This window comes from Gavia stellata, chromosome 18 (assembly GCF_030936135.1).
Source record: "Gavia stellata isolate bGavSte3 chromosome 18, bGavSte3.hap2, whole genome shotgun sequence".
In the NCBI taxonomy this organism is placed as follows: Eukaryota; Metazoa; Chordata; class Aves; order Gaviiformes; family Gaviidae; genus Gavia; species Gavia stellata.
Window position 1 is genome coordinate 10,365,453 of NC_082611.1, and position 26,427 is coordinate 10,391,879.

The 26,427-nt window shown below is 41.1% G+C and overlaps 1 protein-coding gene across 1 annotated transcript in view; it reads right to left on the reverse strand.

The window, feature by feature from the left end:
- The window catches only part of XYLT1 (xylosyltransferase 1), a 198,876-nt gene that overhangs the window by 89,402 nt on the left and 83,047 nt on the right, over positions 1–26,427 (reverse strand). The window contains exon 2 of the mRNA XM_059826443.1: positions 5,538–6,069. Within this exon, the coding sequence (XP_059682426.1) occupies positions 5,538–6,069 (532 nt within the window). The remainder of the gene's footprint in view (positions 1–5,537; positions 6,070–26,427) is intronic.

Genomic DNA, 26,427 nt, shown 5'->3' on the forward strand with positions numbered 1-26,427 from the left:
TCTTAGTGGCTTATCCACTCCCTCCCTGTAAATCATACCTCTTTCTGTTGAGTGCTTTGAAGTAGTCAGATAAAAACATTATAGACATGCAGATTGGCATTACCTGTATGTATTGTTCAGTAAACAGAGCTCCAGAGCCCTTTTCTCTCTCTCAGTTTGAAAACTAAAAGAAGGCTGTGTTTTCTAAAATAAAATGGAAAATTTTCTTCTCAGCAGCCTGTAAGAAACTGAAAACTCTTGCTTCAATGTGCCAGAGCAGCGTTATCAATAAGCAACCAGGGAGAAAGCAGTCTAATCTGCAAAGAACTCTTTCAGTGCTGATGAATGATGTGGAATGAGGGTAGCTTGATTATTTTTCCACTTAATTTCTGAGTTGGGTTTACCCCACAGGGATGAAGGTAGCAGAAAACCTGTTTTATTTATAAACTAAGAAAAGACAACAGAAGAGCCAACAGGAAATAAATCAGGCTCACTTGAGGCTCTTTGCTTTCCTAGGGACTTTTCTTTTGCCAGAACTACATCATAGAAAACTCCCCTCAAATAAACCTGTTACATACTTCTGGTCTATCTAGGGCCATAGATCTGGGTCAAGCATAAACCCAGTTAGGTAATTAATGATAAGGATTAGGCCAGAGTCCCCCCTGGGGATATGGCAGCCTAGAGAAGCTGACCCAGAGGAGGATTGATGCAGATACCACTTGGCACCGTGCCTGCCATGACTCATGGACCTGGTGCCAATGACTAAGGAGGAACTGTGCTGCATATCCAGCAAACTTGCAAGGCAAGGGATTCAGAGCTACAAACTACCACAACCTATGTGGGAGTGAAAAACAGAGAATTCAGGGACTGAATCCAGCCAGTGGGTCAGAAGCTGGGCTTTTTCAACTGCAGAAGGAAGACTGCAAGTAGAAGTCACAACTTTAATACACGTGTTGAAATGCAGAGTTGTGTAATTTTAATTGTATTGCTGTCCAATAATCTGGGCAGCAAATCTCAGCAGTCAGGGTCACAGTGGCCATTCTAAACTGTACTCCTGCCCGTGGTAATAAGGGATTCTGCTGAGGGAAATGTGGCACAGATCACGTCACTTGTGCTTTGTCAAAGAGGAGTTTACTTCAGTACAGAGTAAAGCTTCTTTTAGAGCCAAGAATTTGCACTGCAACTTCTGCTTCTTGTATCTCTGCACAAGAGGAAGGCCATGTACAATGGGAGACAAGGAAGGGAGGCAGCTGGTCCAGGTCCACCAACAGCTTTGGTGAGCAGAAGCTAGTCTGGCAAACCAGGGGAATCAGTGTGCCTAGACTGGCCTCTATAGGACCAGGCTAGAAAACAATCTGCCACATTGTCCGCAGGTTGCTGATCTCCATATCATGTCTCCTGAAAGGAAAAGAACTCCCCAGAAGGATGTCTCCCTGTATCCTCTCCCCAACCTGCACAGGACTGGATTTGCACTTTCCTCATCTAACCTTGTGCTGAACCTACTTTTTCCCCCTCTTACCTTCACTGACTGCATTTCCCCTCAAAACACACTTCTACAAACTCCAAACATTCCCTTCTGAGTGAAGGGTGACTTGCAAGCTGCCTGTTGCCTTCATCTCAGCCATGACTTTGGATAAGGTTGCACCTAAAGCCTTTGACACCAATCCCCTGTTCCATAGCATTTGTGCCCTGTTTTCAGGACCAGCTTGTTGGGAAATGCCAGCTCATGTGCTCTGCAAGTCAGGTAACTGGTAAAGTTGCCATGTCCCATTTTGCTGCTTTAGCAGTGTTGTCTGTCTGCAATATTCTTAGGGGGACTGCAACCCGTGTCCTCTTGTTCTGCATGTCTAACAGGTAGTAAACACGATTCTATTGGTTTTAACAATCCTTTATTTTACACACTGAAGATAGTTATATTTGACTTCCTTTGCCTGTTGCCTTTGGAAACAATAAAATACTTAAAAGAAAAAACAAACAGCTTGTAAGATCCTGTTCCCATTGATAACTACTCAAGCAAACATTTCACTTAACATTTATGACAATCCAGCTGGACGGAGTCATGTCCATGATTGATAGCTACACTTAGCAACTTCGTGGTTTTGATTAGCTGAGACAGGATCCAAGGGGATTAAATGCTGGATGACATCTCAATGGAAACCATAGCACTGGGAATACGTTTATATGTTGGGATAATGGATGAACATGCTGCTCCAATGCATAAATATTTACACTTCACAGCTCTGCTGAAAACAGACAGGAAACCTTTTTTCAAACCAACTGAAGGGATTAACACTCACATGCTGAATACATAGACTCAGTCCCTGGATGTCTGACTTTTGCTGACAAACAGCATATAGCTTTTTTGATGCATAAAGTGGCAAGACCTCTACCCAGAACCATCTCCTACCAGTGATCCTAGCAATGGGGTGTCTTATATCACCTAAAGCTTAATGCCAGTGCTTCATAAACATCTCTTAACAAACTTCATCTCCTTTAAAGGACCTCTGGAGTTGATGAAGACACCTTTGATGAGGAATGGAGCCAGTCTATGAGTGAACAAGAGCAGTATTTATGTTCTGCAGTGGGGAGATATCCGAGACCACAACACACTTAAACTCAGGCAATGTATCTTTAACAGGGCTGTAAACTTCAAGGAACCTACCAAGTTATATGTATATAAGGCCTTCCAGTAGGCACTGGGCACCTTCAGTTTAGGGGTTCCTACATGCCTGTCTTGATAGTCCTGTATTCAGACATTAGAGAAGTGACTTCAAAGTCTGGATCTCCTCCGTAGGTCTGATGTCCCAGTCTGCCTGTGCACTGGTGCCTCCCGCATAAGCAACTCATGTCCCATTCAATATGCTGATGCTTTATCACTTCCCCACAGCAAAGCTCCCAAATCTGCTCTAGCGCAACCCTGTATGTAACAGAGGATGTCCAGATTTTCTGCCAGATTTTCTGTTGAAGCAGTTAACTTCAGCTGTCAGCACAGGCAGGAGGAAATAACCTTGAGGCAAAGAAAAGTCTACATTTTCCACAAGGATCCACCTTGCTAAGTTAAGACATCCCTCAATTATTCTTTTTAAACAAACGTCACTGCCTAAAATAAAAAACTAAATGAAACTCTAGCAGTGCAAACCTAAAAAATGTAGCCACAGATTTTTTTTACACTTAATTTTTTACTGTGGTATATATCCGTACCTCATGAGTTGTTACTAAATTGACGTGTATTTTACAATAAAACCGTATTTGGACAACATCTCCATTTCTCTAGTCATGTCTGTAGGTCCCAGTTTTCGTCGATGTTTTACTATGTCTTATTAAAAAGGAACCATTTATACCAATGTGCAATGTACGTACATGCTGAAAAGCTTCCAGTGTAAAAGGTGACACTGTTCTTGGTTCTAAGACCATGCTATTACCCTGACTGGAGGGCATATAAGGTAAATTCTGTATTTAAAAAAGAAGCAATAAATATTTCTTGAGAAGTCTGTTTTTAAGAATGGTAGTTGTTTAAAACTTCTGCAAAGTCACCCTGCATCCCTGAGAGGCAGATTACCAGGCAGGGGATGGAATCATAGGTGTGTGCAAAATTGCACACAGCTGCAGTGTGTGCCCACACTAATGACAATACATCTTCCAGCTCTCTCCAGGGTATCACTTGCATGTTTGGGTATGTGATGCATTTACCCTACACAAGGTATATAGCATTGATGACATTACTATGATATGTCCTTGATCCCAAAAAGTGTAGGACAGTGTCTGCAAGGTGCTGAGCTCCATCAGCTTTCTCACAGCTCACTTTCCTGTCATCAGAGAAGAAGAGGTAAGGATACCAAGGACATGCTTATCGCAGTGGATTCCACCAGTGGCACCCCAATGGGACCTCAGGGGCACCTGGGGGTACTCGCTGATGCTCAGCCTGTTGCTGATGTCTGGTTTTGCTCAATTCTTACCTCTCTACCGTTCTTTTATCTTCCCTTCAACTTGTACTGCCTTCGCTGTCCCTCTCCCTGCTTCCCACTGAACACCAAGTCTTCTGCCTGCTCCACTAATTCTTTATCTCCAATGTTTGCCCACCCAGCTTAACGATTTTGAGTATTACCATGATAAGAAAGGGAGAAAAAACACCAAAAGAGACATGGTAAAAAAACAAATGTCACAGATGCACTGGGGTGGGAAATGGGGTGCTCACACCATTCATCCTGGTAATATGTGTCATCTAAATTAAAAGCCTAAGCTTCCTATTACAGAGAGATGCTCTTGTTTGGAAACATCCTCTGGGGCACCTCCTTTTTTCAACTGTCTGTACGGAGTTTAGCCACCTAATTTAGGCAATAGCAACATGGATCCTCCTCCATTCCACACTGAAACCACCCAGTAGTAATCACTGCTTTGCGATGGTACAATAAACAGGTAAGCCATGGGGGTTAGAGATTGTAACTAAATATTCCTAATGAAAGAAAATTATTATTCCTAATCCCGGTGGCTCACCATGTTTACAATACCATCTCAAAGCGAGACCTATTCTCTTGTTTGTAAAAGACCCTTCTGCACTGTCAGCTCGAACAAAGACATCAGCATATCCTTACATGCATGGGCTGAAGTGCCAGTTACAGGATGGGGACTTTGGACTGCTGTATAAACAAGTGCTGCTGCAGATAATGCTGTTGCTTGATCAATACCTACTTTGATCAACACTTTTTTTTTTTTTTTTTTTTTTTTTTTTTAGAAAAAAGGCACTTTACAGTATGGGGAGCTTATAGCTAAATGAATGGTGGCACATGAAGCACTCTTCTTGAAAAGCAGGGAAAGCAGCTCACACATGCAAACCAACAGCAAGCTGAGAGATACCGCATGTGTTTAACCGTATGGAGAAACCAAAAGCAACAAATCAAAGCTTGGCTTAGGCTAGCAGAGGTAACTGACTCTCTACAACAGTGATTTTGAAAATTACTTTTGCTGATTGAAGAACATTAAAAATAGAAGTGAGCCACAAAATTGGATTTTTTTTCCCCATGCTTTTAGAATTTTTTTTAATTATACTTCTGGTAATTATCTGGGTTATCAAAATGCTTAGAGGTCCTGGTTATTAGCTAGGACTCCACTGTGCCAGAAAAGTGGTCATATGGCCATAACAGCAATGCCACTCATTTACTGGTTAGCATAAGGCACCAAAATTCACCATGGCCATTCCCTGACCCCCAAAATGCACACAACTCCTGTACAGAATATCAAGACTTCAACTACATTTCTCTGTGTCTGTAGATTAAGAACTAAAAGAAACAGGAGTAGCAGCTGAATACCTAGATCACATAGTGTAATAAAAATCTGGTGGAAGTGAAAAGAAATTCTGTAGGAATCTACCAAGGATCTTTTGACATCCATATAACTCCCTGTTTAAAACATCCTCAAACCCTCCCTTATTTTCACAGACTAAGTACATTATACATTCCTGCAATAAAGCAATTTTTCTGTCATCAGAAGGCCATTTCAATTATATAGAATCCTTCCCCCGAGATACCATGTTATTTCTCCTTCACCATTTACCAACTTACCCTCCAGCGTACAGAAACGCGTCACCTTCTCCGGCATCAGCTTTCCATGCTTGTGCTGACAATACACCTCTGCGATCTCCTGCCGACACTGCTTGGATTTAGACCGGGACATGGCTGAGATTGCCTCTTTGCCTGTTACCTCACACTTTGGTGGTTGGTCGTATCTCAGTTCAGGGGAGCTGTTTCCACTTTTTTTTAAATGATGCTGCCTGGGAGACCTGTGAATCTCCTTCAAATTGTTGCTCTTGCTGCTGCTGCTGTTTTTTCCAGGGTGATCACTGAATTGCACCACCTCATTGGAGTTCTTCCCCAGCAGCAAGTTCACCTTCATCTTCTCCTCTTCTAGCTTCTTTCTCAAGTGCTCCTTTTGCTTGCTAAGGGGTTTTTTCACCAGCTCAGACTGGTGTTTTTGCCTCTGAGTCCTGGGAGCAAAGTTACTGTTATCAATATTTTCAAAGTCCTTGGGGACTGAGTTTTCATTATTGCTGTCTGTTCGCATTTTCTCTTTCGGTCGGTGGGAAAAATAGCCATCCTGTAAATGGGGAGAAAAATTATACTCATCTTACTAAAAACAGTCACATCCTATGCATTACAAGTATTTCTTACATGAAAACATAAATCAATTACAACCCAACAGACTGCAAAAAATCCCCACATTACGGTTTATAACAGAAAGATGGAGCTGAGAGAGGCCTCCGAGCTGCCCAAGTCAGGGCAGACAAACACCACCTGCACCCCCTTCATCACTGATCCAGAATCCAACCCCCATCTCAGATGGAGCAGGGAGGTTTTACACAGGTTTGTGAGCAATTATTATCCAGAAACTTCACCCTGACACCACTAAAAATCAACGGCAAAACCAACACAGGTTTCAGTGGAGCAAGAGCAGGTCCTTCAACGCTTTCCTTCACTCCTTGTGTTAATGACCGCAGTTTGGTCTCCCAGGAACAGACCCATTCCTCTGCAGAAAGCACCATGCGACTTTATAGCCCGAGCTTTCTTTCAGTGAAGTAACTTTGCTACGAACCAAACCCTTCCTAATTTTGTTTTTTTGAGTTTCTACATAATAAAACTTTGGAGAAGTGTTTCCCAAGGGGTGCATTGCAGCCTTGCTACAGGTGGAAAGCTGTAGCAGCAACAAGCCCTGTGTGAGAGGGTGAGCAGCTGCAGATGCTCAGGCTCCCAGGAGTCGGACCCAGGCTCAGATGTCAGCTCTTAACCACCATGTTCCTCTTCAGCATGGGCATGCTTTGATAAATAAACAGACCATAACATTGCAACATTTAAAATATATCTTATAAAGGAAAAGGAATAGACGATGTAAAATATTTTTCTGATGCATAATAATGCTTTGCTTCATGACTTCACCCCCACCTCCAACTATTACCACAGGAACTCATCCTAGCCCATCAACAGAGCAAGTTTACAACACCAAAGAAAAAGGAGGACTATCCCCAGGATCCTAGAGACAACAGAGAACATGGCAACCTGCTCTAGAAAAGATGCGACAGACCAGAACAAAACCGAGAGGCACTTGTATGTGTACATTACTATCAAATGGGAAGCTGTCTGACAGCCATGGGTGGGTGAGGCTGAGCTACCTTTGCTCCAACTGCAGAAATTAGTCCTCAGGTTAAAGGTGGACACAATTTTTAGATCTGTGGAACAGGAAATACCTCCATTTATTAAAGTGATCAGTAGCAGATGAAATCAATGGGGAATTGTTATTAAAACATCTGAAGACAGGAGTATAAATATTGATAGACTTTTTGAGACTGTCCTGTTTTCTTTTCACTCTTGAAAGACCTAACCAAAAATCAGAGGCTGGTGAACGACAGCATCCGCTAATGATGACTGGTGGGAGCCACTCTTAGCACCCATGAACCACATTTTGTATTCAAAACATTTTACCAGCATTAGCTAATTGTTTCTCACACCTCTTCTGTGAGGAGCTATTTAACAGTCAGGTTTTGCAGAGGAAAGAGAGGGAAATAATGATTTATCCGAGGCCATGCAGAGAGTCACTATCACTTTGACCTCTGCAGCTCAGCAATGAGAAATGTTTGAATAGTTTATTCATTAGAAGACGTGGTTCTGTGAGTGACTGAAGTGATTCTCTCTGCATGAATATCTCCAGCTTGCAAGTAGTTTTAGCTATCAGACATGGAGGAAATGCAGAGGAGTTTAAAAAAACAAACCAACCAAATCCCTCCAAAACCCCACCAAAACTAACCAAAACCCCACAAACCAAAACCCAAATGTTTTTCAAACAAAATATTTCTAGTTTGGAGAGAATGTATCTTTTAAAAAAATATTATCTTTCTAATTTTTAAGGGCACACATGAAATCAAATTCTTTTTTCTGTCTTATTTTTTAAAGAAGAAAAAAAGAATAGCATTTTTTATAGAATCATACGTTGAAAAAGACCCTTAAGATCATCAAGTCCAATGTAAACCTAACACTGCCAGGTTCACCACTAAAGCATGTCCCTAAGCACCACACCTAGGTATCTTTTAAATACTTCCAGGGATGGTGACTCAACCACTTCCCTGGGCAGCCCGTTCCAATGCCTGACAACCCTTTCAGTGAAGAAATTTTTCCTGATATCCAAACTAAATCTCCACTGGCACAACTTGAGACCATTTCCTCTCATCCTATCACTTGTTACTTGGGAAAAGACTGACACCCACCTCACTACCACCTCCTTCCAGGTAGTTGTAGAGAGGGATGAAGTCTCCCCTGAGCCTCTCTTCTCCAGACTGAACAACCCCAGTTCCCTCAGCCACTTCTCATAAGACTTGTGCTCTAGACCCTTCACCAGCTTCGTTGCTCTTCTTTGGACACCAAAGAGAAAGCTAAACAAAAAAAATAGTTTCAAGACAGCCCTCATTCCCATGAAAGACCAAACTAAAAAAAAATACCCAATAGTTTCAGAGCCCAGCTCCCTTCACTTAGCCTATATCTCCAATGTATCTTCAAAGAAAAAGACCGCTCCAAACCCAGCAACCTGCAAACAGAGCAAGCCAAACGTAAAGCTTATTAATATCATATGCAAAACATCTCCACTGAGGTGCCACTGCTCTGAGACTTCAGATGTTTGATAGTTGTCACATTCCCTTTGCTGTTCAGCCAACTCCAAAACCTCAGCTTAGTGATGCCACTTGTATATTTTTGACTTGCTTTATTTTAATGCACTTGGCTCTTGGATTTGTATACATGAAATAGCTCAGAAACTGTAATTGTTGTGCTGTCACATTTCCTCTAAGCTGGTGCCGGAATTCATCTTTTTTCGTCATCAAATAATTAAATGCAAGATGCCCTGCACTCTTGTGTATATATGGCTGTGGATATAAATATACAACTATATGCCTAATTTAAATTACACTGACCAGAAATAATCAGAACAAACACACTACAATTACCCTTTAACACAAATATACTGTTCCCTTTTTGACAGCAGGACATTGTACCAGCCCTCCAACGTAGGCAGGAACACACAGAGCTATCTGGAGTCGCAGATATCTGGATGTATAAATGAAAATAACTAAATGAGACACAAAAGGGTTGAGGTAAATCTGCGTGGATGGTGCGATCTATAACCACAGCAGGTCATCCAGGGCTTTCCCTTGTCTCTTTCAACTGTTTTGTCCCCCAGTTATACAAAACTTAAATACAAGAGGCATCCAAGATGCTATTAATACTATTAATATAAATTTTATATCCCAAACACAGCCTGAGCTATTCTTTGTAAGTAGTCCCTAAACTTCAACTGCTTAAGTACGTGAAATATGAAGGAAACTATGAAAGAGCAAATGTGAACTTAATTTGTTGGGCTTCAACAGCAGCAGTGTGCAGAGCGCTACAGGGACAACACTCCACAGTAATACAAAGCATGCCTATCATTAGTTTTCATCATTAATACAGTTTAAAGGACTTTTTATCGGCAGCTGGAGCATTCCACCATGCTGCACCTTAGGGCCAAAATACCTAACTGCAATGATTGGGGGGGGGGGGGGGGGGGGGGGGGGGGGCAGGAATAAGAAAATCTGTCATCTTCATTAAGCTCCTTCCAAGGTCTCTAAAGGCGATGCCACGATAGGATATTTCTGTGTATCTTGGCAACATCGCCTCTCACAGTCTGATTCTTGCTAAACTATTTTTGTCTTTAAGCTAAAAAAAAAAATAATTAAAAAATTAAATCCTAATCTGTACAGCAAATGGCATGTTGATAAAGGGGAAAGGAAGGGAAAGGAGACGTTCACTGTTGTTGGTTTTTTGTGGTACTTCTTATTACCCACAAACGAGACATCGGCCTGAACCAGAGTGACAGGCACACAGCCTCCCATGTCCTGAGCAGTGCACTGCCCTGCCCCATGCTCCACCTTCCTGCCCCATCCAAACCTCTCTGTAGCTTGACAAAGCATCAAAGGATGAGGTTTGAGCCTGTTCCTGTTTCAAACAGCATCTGACATAATACTCATGTGATGTTTCAGTTGGGATCTTCACTCTCCGTACTACCACCCCCTGTGCCCACGAATGGCTGGTCAAGCTGCACAGCTCCCCCAGGACTGGCGGAGGCTGCACCTCCGGGTGTTCAGGAAGAGCATTCCCACCCGCCTGATGCACTAGGCTCATCAGGCTCGCACAGAGCGGTAGAAAGCTATGATGAAACCTCATGAGAAAAAAGCAAAGTAAATGGCAGATTTACTGATGTACAGTTCACGTCTTTAAACTGTTTTCCTCCTTCAAGTGCTTTGCCCCCTTCTGGGAAATGCTCTTCCAAGTCTACATGCTGGAATTTGAAAAGACAAATGAATTTTAAATGCTTCAAAGGCAGACACAAAACTAAGCTCAGCTGTAACTCTTCCCTGCCCGCAGGGAGAGCAAACACCACAAAACCTCCCTGCCACGGAGGACGCCGAGTGTCTGTAGAGACGTCTCTTTGGGAGGGGCAAGGACTAAAAATAAAGCACAGTCTGCAGAACAACTGTACCAACCAAGAACTACAGATATACATTGAAAAATAATGACATGTAGCAAATACCACAGTTGGACAGCCAAATCCAGCCTCACGCAATCCCACACCTGTTGATCCAAGTGTTAAATGCCACAAAACCAAAAATCTCCATCCACCTTTAATCTGCATTTCCCTCTCACAGTAACTTTCACCAAAACCAAGCATGATTTTTACAATGTAATGATTTCAAGATAGCATCCATACGTGACAGCAGAACATACACGTTTGCAGTGCAGGGGAAATGAAGCTCAGCACTGAGCTTAAAACAGCAGCAGCTGCTGACAATAAATTATGTTCATTTGTGAAGTTCAGGGGTGCAAACAAAAGCAGCACATCTGGTTTTCAGCTGGCTACAGGAGGATGGGTTTTACTTGCTCTGCAATATTTAATTTTTTACAGTGCTGAATTAATTGCAGACTGTATTTGCCACGGATGTCTGAAGACATTCAAGTCAGGACAAAGTCATCCTGCAGAAAGATGATCTTGAAACCAGGCATTCCTGGTTCTGACAGTACCATGGAGTATATATCAGTGGGCTCACTGTTTGAATCATTGTCTTTTTAAACTTTTGTCTAGCTATTTGTTTGTAGCACCTTCTTAGCTCTCTTTGTGCTTGCAAATCACATTAAATACACTGAAAAAATGGAAGGTTATACTGGGACCAAACTAGAAGTAGAGAGCCTATTAATATAGCCTGTATGTATCCACAGTCAGAGATGAAAGCAGTATTTTCAAACCAACACCTAACACTGTTATTTTTTGTTGCTGTGTAGACTTAATCTCATCCACAAAACACATAAAAAAGTTATTATGGAAAGCACCATTTTAGTTTTGCAATAGAGTAATTCACTCTAGAATAGATGTAGATTGGAAGAGGCTCGATCCAAAGCCAACCCATTTGAGAGGCTACCCTATTAAAATTACTCAGTATTACAGGTGTCAAACACAACCCATACCACCCAAGAGCATGTATTTCAACTGTGCTTCCACTACAGTCCTGGGAAAACACTCCCTTTCTGTGCAATTCTATGCATGCTTCTCCAGCAGCCCCAGAGTGACAGGCCTCCTTTTGGGGACTAATAGCGAAAATTGTGCACCCTTCCCGCAGGAGGTTGTGTTTGTAGCTCAGTAATGACCCACTCCTGCTCCAGACGCCAATGAAAGCCATCCCACTCTCGCAAAGAAACACAGGATCAGGTCAAAGTATTTTTTTCCCCACATTTTAAAAGCCAACTCAGTTTACAGCCTTTATAAAGAAAATTTGGAGGGTTTTCATCACTTTGTAGCACCATATCTCAAAGATCAAGTGTGACACTGCGGATGCCTATCACAGAACACAGGCCTACGAGAAGGATTTCCACAAACCGAAGTTTTCTGTCCTAACTTTATCTGATTCTCAGAAGATACATGGAGAGGTTAACTGCTGAGTACTCAATGGCAAGAGCCCTGGCAGGGAGAGTTTAATGACTGTGGGGCCTCTTCTGCGTGTGCGCACACTGCAATTCAGCAGTAACAAGCAAATACTCCCAAGCTGGGAAAGAACAGTCTGTACCCAGGAGCGTGCATGAGATCATTGCCAATTACATACTGATTGCCATTGATGCTAAAAATAATAATATACACATTAATGCAAAATTAACATTTTAAGGTCAGAGTCATTGCATGTAATGAGGAAGTTTGAATTCTGCTGTTGAACGCACAGGTTTTAATTCTCCGAACTCCAACTTTAGTGTGTTTTATTAAAATCTGTCATACAAAATGTATGCTCTTTGGTATATTAGCCACTATATCTACAGTGATTGAGGGTCTGGGGCTCAGGTACCGTGAGCTTGATTGAATTCAAAGTCCCATCTATCTCAGGAGAGAAAGCCTGGGTTTCTGTGGAGACGGAGGCAGAGCCTTTGCGATCTACTGAGAAGACCATAGAATAAATTGATGCTGTCACCTGCTACAGACCCAACAGCAGCTGACGCTCACTGCACCTACCACAAATACGGATAATGTGGAAGAACTTTACAGCTGTCTGTAATGACAAATGCATTTTAATGACAGCTTATTAACACTCTCAAAGGCTTTTGCAAGTACAACACACACCCGCTCAGCCGGACCCCAGGTAGTTTACATACCTGCAAACTACCTCTCTCCACACATTTTTTACTTGCATCTGTCATATATAGTTACCCCTAAGTTAAGTATGTTTAAGCATAAATGTGCATTTGGGTTTGCCCAGTTTAGAAAATCTAGGTCACAAATTTTCAAGTAATCTTTCAAGTACGGTTCTGTATCCTGTGTGCTAAAGGCAGGAGGTGAAAGACTATGGCTGCAATATTGACAAAGGGAAAACTCCAATAAACCAGCATGTTCTCTGTGGGTTATCCCGCTGTAAGACTAGAATACGCTACAAAGCCATTAGGAACCAACCTGCCCAGTTTTAGACGGACCCTGGAAGGGGTGCCACCGCCAACAGCCAGGATTAGGTGGTATGACTGTTAAATTTTGCAATATGCAAAAAGCCAACGCCAGATCAATTTCAAATCTGCTTTCAGAGAGATAACCTAATGTGCATATACATAAGCAGAGACACAGACATCAGTGGCCTGATGCGCACCAGCTCTGCAGACAGCAAGGGCACACAGACTTTGCGTGGCTAAAGGATCCAACTTGAGACACCAAACCCAAGGAGAAGAGCCCATACCATGCAGGTAGGCACTACCTCCAGCGTCACCTGCTACAGTGCTGCTAGATGGCTCCTTTTGTAGAGGCTTTGTAAGGGAAGTTAAAGAAAACCCTAATCAGTTCACAAAGGCACACAGTAAGAGCTTGCAATGAACACCTTTCACAGATAAATGCATCATGCAGAGCGTTTCCTCCCCAACAATAAGAAAATGCTCCTTTCTCAGGAAAAGTTATTCATTGTATGATTTCTGTATCAAGGAAGTCCTATAAATACTACACAGATAGATCATGTACAATCAAGCCCTGAATGGCAAATGTTCACAGTTTCAGTTTATCTGACACAACTGATTTTCTCCCCAGCACGGCGGCATTTGCTGTTTTTTTTTGTACTGAGAACATATTCTCATGTTCTTCCCCGGGCAAAGCTTGGTACATTTAAGACACAGCAAAACAAACTAGAAACAGGCATATGCACACACTGAGCAACAACAAAATACACAGACCTTCCTCTAAATACAATGTACTGGATTGTGCTGGCCTTGAGGACTGGGTATAAACCAAACCCCTGTACTACAAAAAAACCTAGATTTTCTTTTTCTCGTCACATAATAAAACACATAACAATTCTTGATCACATGTGAAAATACGCAATCACCAGGCAGTCATACAGAATCACACATGTCTGAGAGCGCCCAGAGCCAGTGCAGACACTTGCCACTTTGCTGTGTGAGCTGTGCCGCTGCAGGCTCCAAAACAGCTCACAGGTCAAGGAGGCAATGAACAGCTTCAAAATCTGCATCATCTGTCAAAGCCTCGAAGAGACCTGGTCAGTTTTTACAGGACCATCTGTTTTACTTGTCCTGTGACCAGGAAGAATTTAAACAGCACTATGAGAAATTAATTAAAACAAATTTCTGTTCAATATTAATTACAGCTCTGGGACATATTATTTTGAATGCTTGTTAATTATTCAATAACGATACCTTCCAATTGCCAGAGGAGTCAGATGGCATCTCTACAAGCAAGGGCTGCTCCTGAATTAAATATTTTTTTTTCTGCTCTAACCTTTGTGTATTTGCAGGCTGTTTCTTGGTTGAAATCAAAACCTTTTCCCCCAGCAGAACTACAAATATTACACGATGGTCTTCAGAATAAGACCAGAAATTATAAATACTCCTCATGCACCAGTGGGCTCAAAAATCTGATTTCATCCCCTCTTTTGAAATAGCTGGGCATCTGTCTCCCTTGGCACAAGGCCCAAGAAACTTCTTCAGACCACCCATTCCATGGGCAGCTGCAGGCTGCCAAACTAAAGAGCACAGCAACTCCAGCCCCACACCTGATTACCGAGGCCGTCATGGGAAGCAGCTTCGGTCCATTCTCCTTTTATGCAAGAGTCCAAGAAAACAATCCTTCTCCATCAGTACAAAGTAAAACTACTGGGCATTTGCCTGCAGTTGTCCAAATGCTCACTCTTCTGCTAGATGCACACAAGAAGGATGGTCACCATCAGAATGTTAATAATTTTTTATCTATTTAAATATTTAAATTTATTTATTAAAATTTACTTAAATTTATTTTACTATTTAAATATAAGTATTTAATATTTTATTTATATGGAATGTTATATAGAAATAACTTTATTTAATAATATAAATAAAAATTTAAAAACTAAATTAATTTATTTAAATAGTTAAAAAAACAGTCACAGCAAAGAATCGCTGAGCCAGGCAGGACAATGGGTTAGATCCTCTCTCCCTTCCCACTGTCAGACCAAGCAAGTCCATTCCCCAGGATGATCGAGTATGCGGGGCTGGGTCTGCAGGAGCTTCAGGCACCTCACTTGTGTGTTGCAGCCCACCATGGTCCAGAGGCTGAGCATCACGGCAAGTATCATCTTCTGTGCTCAACAGCAGGGATTTCGACATCCTTCAGACACTCAGTTCAATGGCTCAGAAGGCCACTGGGTCAAGGAAGGTGTTTTCCCAGTTAGGGTAGGACCCTGCTGATACAAAATCAGCTCTGGATACAGAGCTCACCCTATTGTCACCTGTCCTACCACATCCACATCTTTCAAACTACAAAACAGCCATTGCTCTTCTTGAACTTGTTGAGCAGCTGCAGGGATGCAGACATCCTGCCGCGCCATCAAAATGAACAAGAAATTGTGAACTTTAATCGAAGATGTAGCTGATGTGCCATGAGACCCTTGGAAAACTAGCACTTTTGGCAGGTTTGGACAAAAGCATGGCCAAAGAGAGCAGATGGAGAAAAGACAGCAGATGTTAATGTAGTTAGATTTTTCCATATGTTTTTCCGTTTCGCTATAATAAGTACATTGTACTTCAATCGTCAGTGGCTGAAGAGTTGTGAGAAACATTTTGTGAGAAATATATTAAGTTACTTTATGCCTGACACTAAAGAGGGAGATACAAAAGGTGAAAACAAACTTATTGACTTTGTACTTGCAAGCTAGTGAAGATGTAATTGTTTCAAATACAGTCCTTTCTGTTATGTAAAAGGATTATGAGAAAAACCAATCATTTGGGTTAAAGGGGGGATTCTGATACTTGAAAAAGCACGAGTCATTCAGGATTCAGTGCTAACAAACACTTACAGGCACTACTAGCCCAAAAGTATTGTTACGCTTACATTTCAAGACTGCAGAGTAACAGATGGACCACCACAAAGTGCACAGATACAGGGGACCCTGCACTGGAACATCTGCACGGGTAAGTGATTGTTTGGAGGATTATTTTTCTCTTTCTTTCAAAAAATGTGACCATTGATTTTTATTTTTTCTTAACATCAACTTCAGCAGTGTGTTCCAAAACATTAGAAACCGCATCATAAAAATATCATTAACAGAAGTTGGGTTTTTTTCCTTTTTGCATACATAATGTTTGTAAATTAAGGAAAGATGTTCGAGTTTGAAATAAAATGAAAACAGCTTCAAAACTTTGGCTGCTTTCCTCAAAAGAGTTTTACGGTTTCTTACTAAGATGGGACTTAATTTCAGGGTGATTTAGATTAGGGACTAAAACAATATTGCACCCCTCAAGAGTCCAAACAGATTTTCACATTTGTTCCAGCTTAGCACAGTAACTATATGAACAGCCATATTGTGTTAACAGTAATTTCGAATGTTCATCTGGTTATTAAGAAGTTCAGAATACTGCTAGAGGGAGCTGTGAAAGCACACATCCATTGTATTTCAAAAATTGACAACTTTGTTTTCTGCTAATTTAAACTTCTGGGGAAGATTTTTTACTTACACAGGAGGACTGGAAGACACTGCAGACTAATGAAATTTACTCAGCCTGTAACAGAACTTGACTTATAACCAGTAACCACTCCCACTTGAGGCATATTGTTCCCTTTCAAATGATGCTTGATCTCATTAACAGACTCCAGACTAATGCACGCAGCCCTTCTCTTAGCAAAGGTCCCTCCCAGTCAAATTCACCAACAGTAACATCAACACTAACTGAGTTCGGGCAGGCTTTTTTGCCCGCATGTACGTACATATGCACACATGCATATAGATACACACACACATATTTTAATGGTTTCTGTCTCTGCTTTGCAGTGCAGTTAGCTCTGCCTCGGTGCGGGCAAGGGAACCCAGCCTTGCATAACACGACACAATGCTCCATTCCCAGGCGAACAAACCCTCAAAAGACTGTTCACTTTGAGCAACTGTCCTGGAACATTTACCAGCGTTATTAAACTTCCTGGATTCATTTCAGCTTAACCACATCTTTAAAAAGAATTCACCACAAAACTAGGGAAGAGATGAAGGACGACTGGCCTGACAGTGCAAAACATGGCTTCTGAGGAAGCTCAGGAAAACCCTGGAGGTTTATTTTCCTGCAGCTTCTTCCCAAGAGAAGGTGGATCTTCTAAACCTTCCAATGAAGAGTTCAGACATGAAGGAGCTTACAAAGAAGTCAGCACTTTCTCAAGGGAAAGGAAATTTAAGTGACATTTTATATTAATGTCTATTACTTTGTGGTCCTTGAACAGGACTCTCAAACAGCATTTGAAAAGACATGCAGTTTTACACAGTGGCAGAACAGAGTAATGCCCCACAACTTTTTAACAGGCATAGGGCTACTTGTGCTATTCTCACTCCTTCCTGAGAAGGTTTCACCCAGGGGATGGCACAGCACAGCGCCCGTGCCTGCATCTTCTGGGGAGTGGGACAGGAGTTTAGCAGGTAAGGTCAAGAGTGGTATATCTACTTAGTTGCTTCTGCTGGTGGTTACTCTAATATGGGAATGAAAAGGTGATGTTCTGTGGTTTTAACTATCACCAAATTGTACTGCTTCATTATTTGACAAAGGTGCCCCAGAAAGATCGTATATAAATAAGCAACGCAAAATAAGTATAGGAGTAAAGCTCAATCATTTGAATGTTCAGAATATGGACACTATAACCACACTGAATACCCATTACCGGCCAACCTGTTCATCAGGTTTTTTTCCTACCTCCCCCTCTCAGTGACCCACCCCATAAAAAAATAACATGGCTAATCTGAGCTGAATTCCTCTGCTTTCATCTCTATTTCTTTCATCCAAAATTCAGCCAATATATACTTTACATCTTTCAAAACAGTAGTAAACACTTGAAATTGCTTCCTGGTGACTTGTTATTAACTAGATTCTGACTAAATTCATCTGGAGGCCTATTCCAACTCCAATCTAAACAATCTCAAGCAGCCCACGGTGAATTGCTGAGACACACAATAGGATCTCTGGCAGCTACAGAAATTAAACATAATTAAAATATGGATGGTAGAAACTGAAGACGCCCTCACATACAAATGAAAACATCCTTGTAAAATACGGTCAGTTTAGCACAAACGTATTCAGCCTTAATTAGGTAGAAAATCTATTTAGATGAATACAATGCAAAGAATAATAATGAACTTCAGGATTACATTTTGTTACTTGGATGGAAAAACCAACACAAATAAATGGGAAGTAATTGGAGTTTATTTAATAGTCTCAGACTATCAGCTTGAACAACTATAATCATTAAAGACCCTGCAGTGATCTTCTACTGACAAATGTTTTTAAATCAGAATTACAATACGACAAGCATGAAGAGCAAAGCCTATTAATATGAGCAGCCCTAAAAGAAACAGATTCATTCACATCTTTTTTCACCTGCCCAGCACCACAAGAAGTCTTTGAACCAAGCAGGCAGGAATGAAAGGCCTCCACATTTCCTCTCGTTTTGGGGAGACTGAAAATGAACACTTCAATATGAGTGCTTACTGCAGGGTGACTGCAGGTGAGCAATGGTTATCCAGTGCTGGATATGTGGCAACAAAAAGTTTGGTATCATGGGGCCCAAATATATTATCCTGTATCTACTAATCCAAACGAGCCAAACAGACCCCTTCATGCAAGTGTAGAGCACTGCTCCTGGACCCTAAGGACTGGGAGGGATGGGCGGACATTTGCAACGCTTGCTTGTAGCACAGACCCAGTGAAGCCGGCACCACTTCTTGCTGGTGAAAGACAAACTCTACTTCTACCATTTCATTTCTATCCATGGAGGCCAGGTCACTTCTAACCAACTCTTCTCTCCCCTGCCCATTCCCCTGAACAGAGAAGACGACAGGGTAGAAAAGACTGTCTCTTTTATTCTTCTTTCTCCAAGGACTGCCTCAAGGTCACTGTCCTCACGAGTTGTTCCAGAGCTGCTCCACAGCTTTCTGTGCAACTCTGTCTTGGCCATCCCTGCTGTGCTGGTAAAGCAGTGACCAGGTGCAGGCAGGCGCATGTCTCACAGCAGCCCTGCACTGGGCTCATATAAAATGGCATGATTCCTAAAGGTTCATGGATGTATGCCAGCCAGTGCTAGAAGATCATTTTAAAAATTACCTTTTCTCTATAAATTGAAAGCTTAGGTGCAGATGTTAATCCTGGAAGGTATCCTGTCCTCCTGGTCACAGGGTAGACTTCCAGACCCACAAAGCAACTTGGGAAAAGAGGTTTTTAGATACTGGTTTGTATCTTCACAGAAGGTTCTACTGCAAGATCAGTAAGTTAAGTTAATGAAATAAAAATTGAAAAGGCCAGAGGATATTATTATGGTCTCTGCCACCAGCTTCCTTAGCTCCCCTGTCAGCAGTTCAGCCTTCCTGAAAACTCGTCGTGGGTCCTGGCCTCGGCAGGCGTTGCTTATGTGGTACTGCATTCTCTGTTCTTGCAAATACATTCATTAAGAACTACACAAATGAGCAGTTTTAACAGCACGATGAAACATAACAGAGATTTGGGCTTAAAAGATGTAGCAGAATACACATTTCTGACACCAAAAAAGATACACCTTAAGTTCAAAAACTTGTCATTTTGTTGGCTCCAGTGAAGATCGTGAAGAACATATGCATTAGTAGAAGCCATCAAAAAGTTTTCCAGGAAACCACCCTCCACCCTTTCCTGAATGGATATTCATTTTGCAGACCAAAACTCTTTTCTGTACCGCACTAAACATGCTGACTACATTTGAGCCAAACACCAGCTTGTAGATAGTGCCCTACTTTCTTTAGTCACGTAACAACCTTTCACTCATGCTGTAAGCACAGTGCTGTCAAAACAGTGATTTGTAATTACACTGCATTTAACAATGGTCATATTTCCGTAACTCCCTACTTACAAATATGTCAGAAACAAGGAATCACTCCACACACAGTCAATGATCATATCCCAGCATATATACATCCTTAACTGACAGAACTAGATCAACAGCACAGCATAATGATGTTAGCTAGTCACTACTCATAGACCATGCCATGCAGAAAACTCAAATTACAGTATACTCCGTTGTTTTAACTAACATCATTATGTTAGAAAGAAGTATTTTTGTGATGCACTAAGGGCAACCACTGGCCTTGCAACTATGCCAAAAGTTTATTTACAATCAGCAGTTTTTCATGTGATCGAAAATAAACTTTACCCCCGGGACCTTAAGGAAGTATACCAGCTTCTTCTGAAAGCATGGGGAAATTCAAGTCCTATTATGCTTTTATATTCTTTGTTGACACGTAATTTAATAACTTCTTGCATGCAAGAAATTTGCAATGATTTCCTTTGTAACATGGCTGTTCACACTTTACTGACAGTGAGCCCAATGTCTTTAGAGGGACAGGCTCAGGTATACAATGCTGTACAATGGCAGAACACACCAGCATAAGCAATACCATCCTTCAGGCCCTGGCTCTGAACACTCTCCAGTCCCTCTTTTGGAGCCTTCCCTAGCTCTTGGGCAAGTTTTACCCAGTCCTCCATCCTATGACCCTGGTCTGTTCCACAGGGTCAAAATTGTCTTCCACATTAGCTCAACAGCGTCCATGGCATTACTGTTGAGATGTATTCTTGACTGAGGGTTAAATTATTTTTTTCCATTTTAGTATTATAACACATGCTCACTCACACAGTTACATGAATATGTACTTACATATATCTGCCATTCTAACTCCCCACCTGTGGCATTTACCATTCCTAAATCTTCAATGAACTAAAGTTATGGTTTGGATGTCTACCATGAAACCCTGCCCCATCCAGGCTGTGAACAACTTGCATCCCTCAGCACTTTTCCCAGAATATCCCCTCTTATCCTCCCAGTGATCTACCTGCCACTGAGGAAACCATAAATAAGTGCTAATAAAATATTTGATCAAAATAGCAGCTTTGGGCTGTATTATAAAGCCATTTGCTTTCCCATCAATCATCAGCAGAGGAGCGCGTGCGTATGTTAGCAGCTCTGCACAACATGATCTCTCAGACCTTATCCATGAGCAATATGTGTGAAACCACACGATTAACTTCAGCAGCACAAACCTGAGCAACCTCTAACTTGCATACCTAAAGGTTTGACGGACCAGCCTGTTCTACAGTAGTCAGGATTTCCTTTGTTAAAAAAAAAAAAAAAAAAAAGTACTGCCACGCAGAGAAATAGGAATGAAAAGCAAGTCCTGACTGTCAAGAAACCCTTGTTTGTATCTTCCTCATATTCTAAAGCAGCAAAATAACATAAATTGAGAGTGAAAACTTTAAATTTGGGCCTACAAATAGATATTGCATGAATTTTTATCAAATTTACCCGAGATTTTGGTAAGTTGTCTTCTACAGCATCAGCACTGGTGCAAAACAAGCTGCGTGGGAATATAATGCTACCAATGCACAACAGTAGCATTATTTCCACTTAACTGAAATTAAATGGGTAGTGGAACTTGCAGGATGAAGTTACTACCTTTGGATTTCTAACCAGTCACTCTTTGGTCATCTGGATTTTTTCTTCTAGATGTTGTAGCACTCATCAACTCCGAACAAGCATTGGGATATGGTGAAAGGCAAAGACACCTTTCAGTCAGTACTCTGTTCACAGTGACAAGCTGTTAGTGACTCCACACATTCAGCGGTGCTTTCTTTCATGGGGCCAATGGGAAATTCATTAATGGCTTCCCCTCTGTTTTTATATCTCAAGCCTGGCATACAGGAGAAGATTTGGTCTTTTATACACGGGAGAGTACTCTTTTACAAGCATATTTAATAATCTACAGCAACCTTGGTGTACATACCACTGTAATACTCTTTTTAGAAAGAAACTTTGTTTTGAGAATTTTGTGATTGCTGGAACACAGTTTCATTTGCAGAGACAGTACGATGATAGAGCATACATCATGCTATGTCTATCTTCCAAAACATGTATATCAGTATTTTTACTATGCCAACCAATCCAAATATCAAAGTGACATCTGGCAAGTATAATGCTATATATTTACCAACATAATAATAATGCTTCAGCATTATTTTCAAGGGTTTGAAACAAAATCTCTCTCTAAAATCTTATCTAGGATGCATAAACTGCAAAGATGAAAGCACTGCCAGAAATCAGCCTAAGGGAACTATTGGTATTACAGATTTGAAGCTAACAGTTTCTAATCCATGGTTTATAAGGATGGATATATCAACAGCTGTACATGAAGCAATGCCAATGACAGACATACACACACTGTGCACCTTTTGCGACGGGCGCAGATAAAGAACTGTCAGTTTGCAGGCTTTGGCCATTTGGTTGGTGCTTTCTGTATATCCAAGAAAAAAGACTTATTATCCTACTTTGTCTGATTACCTACTGCCTCTGTTATGAGAGAAGCAAATTCAGCAAGTTTCCAGACTTCGAGTTCTTGCGCACATCTGCCAGCAGATCACTTCCCATGGAAGCAGCCTGTAAAACCCACAGACGCCTCAACACTTTCCTGGAAAAGCTCCTTGTGGTGACAGGTTGCACATAATTCCCTTTTTGAACTCTGGGGAGTTTAAGGAGAAAAAGCATGAGAAAGATGATGAAACACAGGGTTTGACCAGCTCCCCTGCTCTTGCTTCTCCTGGCTTCCCTCCCCACTGCCCCCATGCTGGGCAAGCCCCACTGCACAAGAAGCATGTCACAGAAATGTTTACTCAACACTGTGCTGGCTGGAATACCAATGCAGCCCAGCAATGAGCTTAACAGCAAACAGGAAGGAGGGGAAAAAAAAACCTCTGCCATGAAAGAAACAAATAGCCAGAGATGAGCTTTCCCAGCGGGTACCACATTGCAATTCAGAGCGTGGCGGTATCAGAGATCAGCACATGCGATAGAGGAGGCTCTTCTAGGAAAACAACCTCTGGGTTCCTATCACTTACAAAGGCAGGACCACTGATTATTGTCAGCAGATCTGAAATTGTTGCCCTTTATTACTCTTTATTAGCATCAAATTATATTAGCCGAGCGGATTTGAAGAAATCTGATGCAAGCAGAAGCCTGCTGTAAATACTGATGTGAAAAGATGCATTTTGCATATGATGAAAGCCAAGAATGAGCTGTCGTCTTTACTTAGTTTAATTCATGTGTTGTCCTTTATAATAGCAAAAGCCTTTATAAAGAAGAAACAACGTTTGGCTCTGTCTATGGCCTAGATTCTCAGTTTATGTCCAAATAAATTCCACATTCCGCTGAAAGTAAAGACTTTGAATGACCGTGAAAATGTACATGGGCTATTACTGGCTCCTAGAGTTGCCCAAGGAAATTAAAAAAAGCAGACATAGGAATCTATTAGGCAATATTTTCTCTTTGTGTTGAAATCTCTAAGATAACGAATGTGTTGGAAAAAGCAACAAGATTATTATCATCCTTAACTCTTTGACCCAGCACATGAGCTGGCCTGCTTCCAGTAAACAAGTGCTTTGTGATAATTTTATAGAAGTGATTAAAATAAGTAAAGAGTCACTTGAATTATTTTTTCCTTCTGTGTTTATGAATAAATGTGTGCTAGTTAGCCGCAAGTCCCCGTTGACAAAGAATATTGCAGCAAGACAGGAGTAGTGTTTGAAAAAAAACCCCTATTCATCTTATCTGCCATCAATTGTCCATAGAGCAGGAACAACAATTACAATGTTACACAACAGCTATAAATACAAATTCCTTTGTCTGTACAGTCAACAAGACTGTTCCCATGTGTATTACTTCAGTGCTGGTTTTACAGATCAATGTGAAATTCTGGCAGTCCCCACTCAGAAGTCAATAGAAAGGAGAAAGTCAGCCCTTTCACTGCTGGCAAGCCACATCATCCCCACGCAGATCCAGCATGTTAGAGCATGGTCCTGCTCAGAAAATACCAGTGATCAGTGACTGAACTTAGAGCAAATCTAGATCATGAGCTGCAATCCACAGCCACCAAAGTTCCAATGGCTAGCATCAAGGCTGGCTGTACACGCATAGTGCCCAAGCAGCGGATACAGCTGATACACGACGTCGGCTGCCTGTCTCTCACCTGGACGAACCACACTTCTACAGGTGATCCAGCAATATCATTCAGCCCTTGATCCCTTCAAAGACACCAACCACGGACTGTTTTTTAACATCATAAACAGCAATTGCTGTGGTAAAATAAGGTTTTTTCCTTTTTTAATTTAAAGCTACAATATTCCTTATCACCAACAAAAACGCATAAGCAGAAAGCAAGGAAGTGAATTAAGTACATGTTTTTAACTGTGCTGAGCAAGTGGATTACTTGCAATGCTAATTATTCTATGCAATGCCCATATTTTAATGCGATCTCCTATAAGGAACCAATACTTTTTCACAACCTATTTCCAGATATTTTGAAAGATGTTTGGTGAACTGGCTGGCATAGAAATTTCTGAAGCTCTAAACATATCTACCAAATGGAAATTGCTTCCGAGTGTGTCCAAAATAACAGACATCTTAGCAAGGAACCACTAACAAAATAGGATGACATTGCTTGAGAAACTTGCCAAAGAGCGAGCTTTCTCCTTCCCTTGTTCCTTACACCACTGCTTTTATTACACAAAAATACTTCTACAACAAACTGTGCATCAGTTTCTCTACAGTTACATTCGTGCAAGCTGTGTGGAGACCAGTGCACATATTGGGGACTGGGCAAAATGGTGCAATTCAAGGAAGCCAATAACACGGTAGGAGATGTATCCGTGCTGTGATCCATCTCCTCACTACCTCTCCATTTAGTATCGCAATGAAGTTTTATAGGATTCAGTTCACTGAAGAAGGAGGCACCTAAGCTGGAACACTTCCCAAGAACAGGGGATCCACCCTGGAACAAGGCTGTATTAACAGCGCAGTAGCTGAAATGAAGTAGTCATAACAAAAGCAGAAAAGTATATTTACTTCCACTGCTCTTCTAGGTGTTTGGGGAGGCAGAACAGTAGAGAATGGTGAAATGAAGACTATCCAACACCAGACAAAAACCACACATGAAGTCTGATAAAAATTGAATCTGAGCAAGGAAATGGCGTACCCATCACATATAGGAGGTAAAAATGCAGATACACAGCTCAGCAAGCAGGGAATGGGCAGAGCCAAGCGTGGCAACTGCAACGCAAATATCTGACATGAAAAAATTAATTGACAAGTATTTGCAGGAAATTGTTTAACAACAGTCCTCTTGACTGTCAGTCTGACATTCATTATGTGCAAGAAAAAAAAGTCCTAAGCAGCAGCATTTAATTACTCACAGAATGTTCTAATTGCTATTACAAAGCAGTAGTTTTTAATTACAGATCATATTAATACAAATATGATCTGATCATGATCATTAGGATTTACTATAGTGATCTTGTTTACCAACACAGTGTCTTTGTATCTAAAGTAAAATATCATTAAAAAGCCATGGGAACTTCATCATTAAATATGTGGGTAGTGTAATCTTAATTTCCTCCTGCAGATACTGAGCTGAGACCAATCATGCAAGATTTTCCAGTATGTAAAACAACTGTCACTTTTCATTATGAAGAATATGAAGCAAAAGGAACACTGAAATAAGAAGGCTGAAACAACAATTTTCCAGATTTAGAAAATCCAGTGCCACACTTTGTCTAGGAGCACATTTTTCAAGGGCTAAGTTTTCCCAGGAATTCTGAAAACAAGGGTGTAATTTCCCTTTGTTCAGAGTTCAATTCTGGGTTGGCAAGTAAGACAACAATAAACTATTCAACCTACCTCTCATGCAGATGATAGTACCATATCAAGTGTCTGGCAGATTTTTATTTATTTATTTATTTAAGAAAAACTGATTAGTGCAATTGTGAGAGGCTAAAGATTTTAGTTCTCAATAACATAAAAAAAGGTTAAGCAGATTTAATGGCAAAATGTATAAAAGCAAGAGTAATGCATGACTCGGAAAAGGGAGTTACAGGGAAAAAAAAATCTTTGATAATAACTTATGTCAAGCAAGTGCAGACTCTGACATCAGCACATATGGATGTGAAGGCGGACAGTCAGCTTTCAGAAATGTTAAACAAAGGGCCCAGACCTCTGAGATCCTAAGCATTTCACAAAATCCTCCAAGAAGGAAGGAAAATATAAAGCAAACAGCTTTCTAAAGTGTAATACGTGTAAATGTATATGTAACAAAAGTTATAAATATTCATCAGAACATACAGGGTATAAACAATGAGAAAGAATTAGGAGTTCCATAAATATTAATATTATTCTCTAGAAAACATGGACAGTTTAAAGAAATGAACTCTGGATTAAGTCTATTTAACACTTACTTGGCCCTCAATCTCCTTCAGACTGTAATTTCTGACCCAATCTTGAACCTTGCTGTTAGGCATCCTTCCTGTCAGATGCCATCTACAGCTGATACAACGCCCTTTGTGT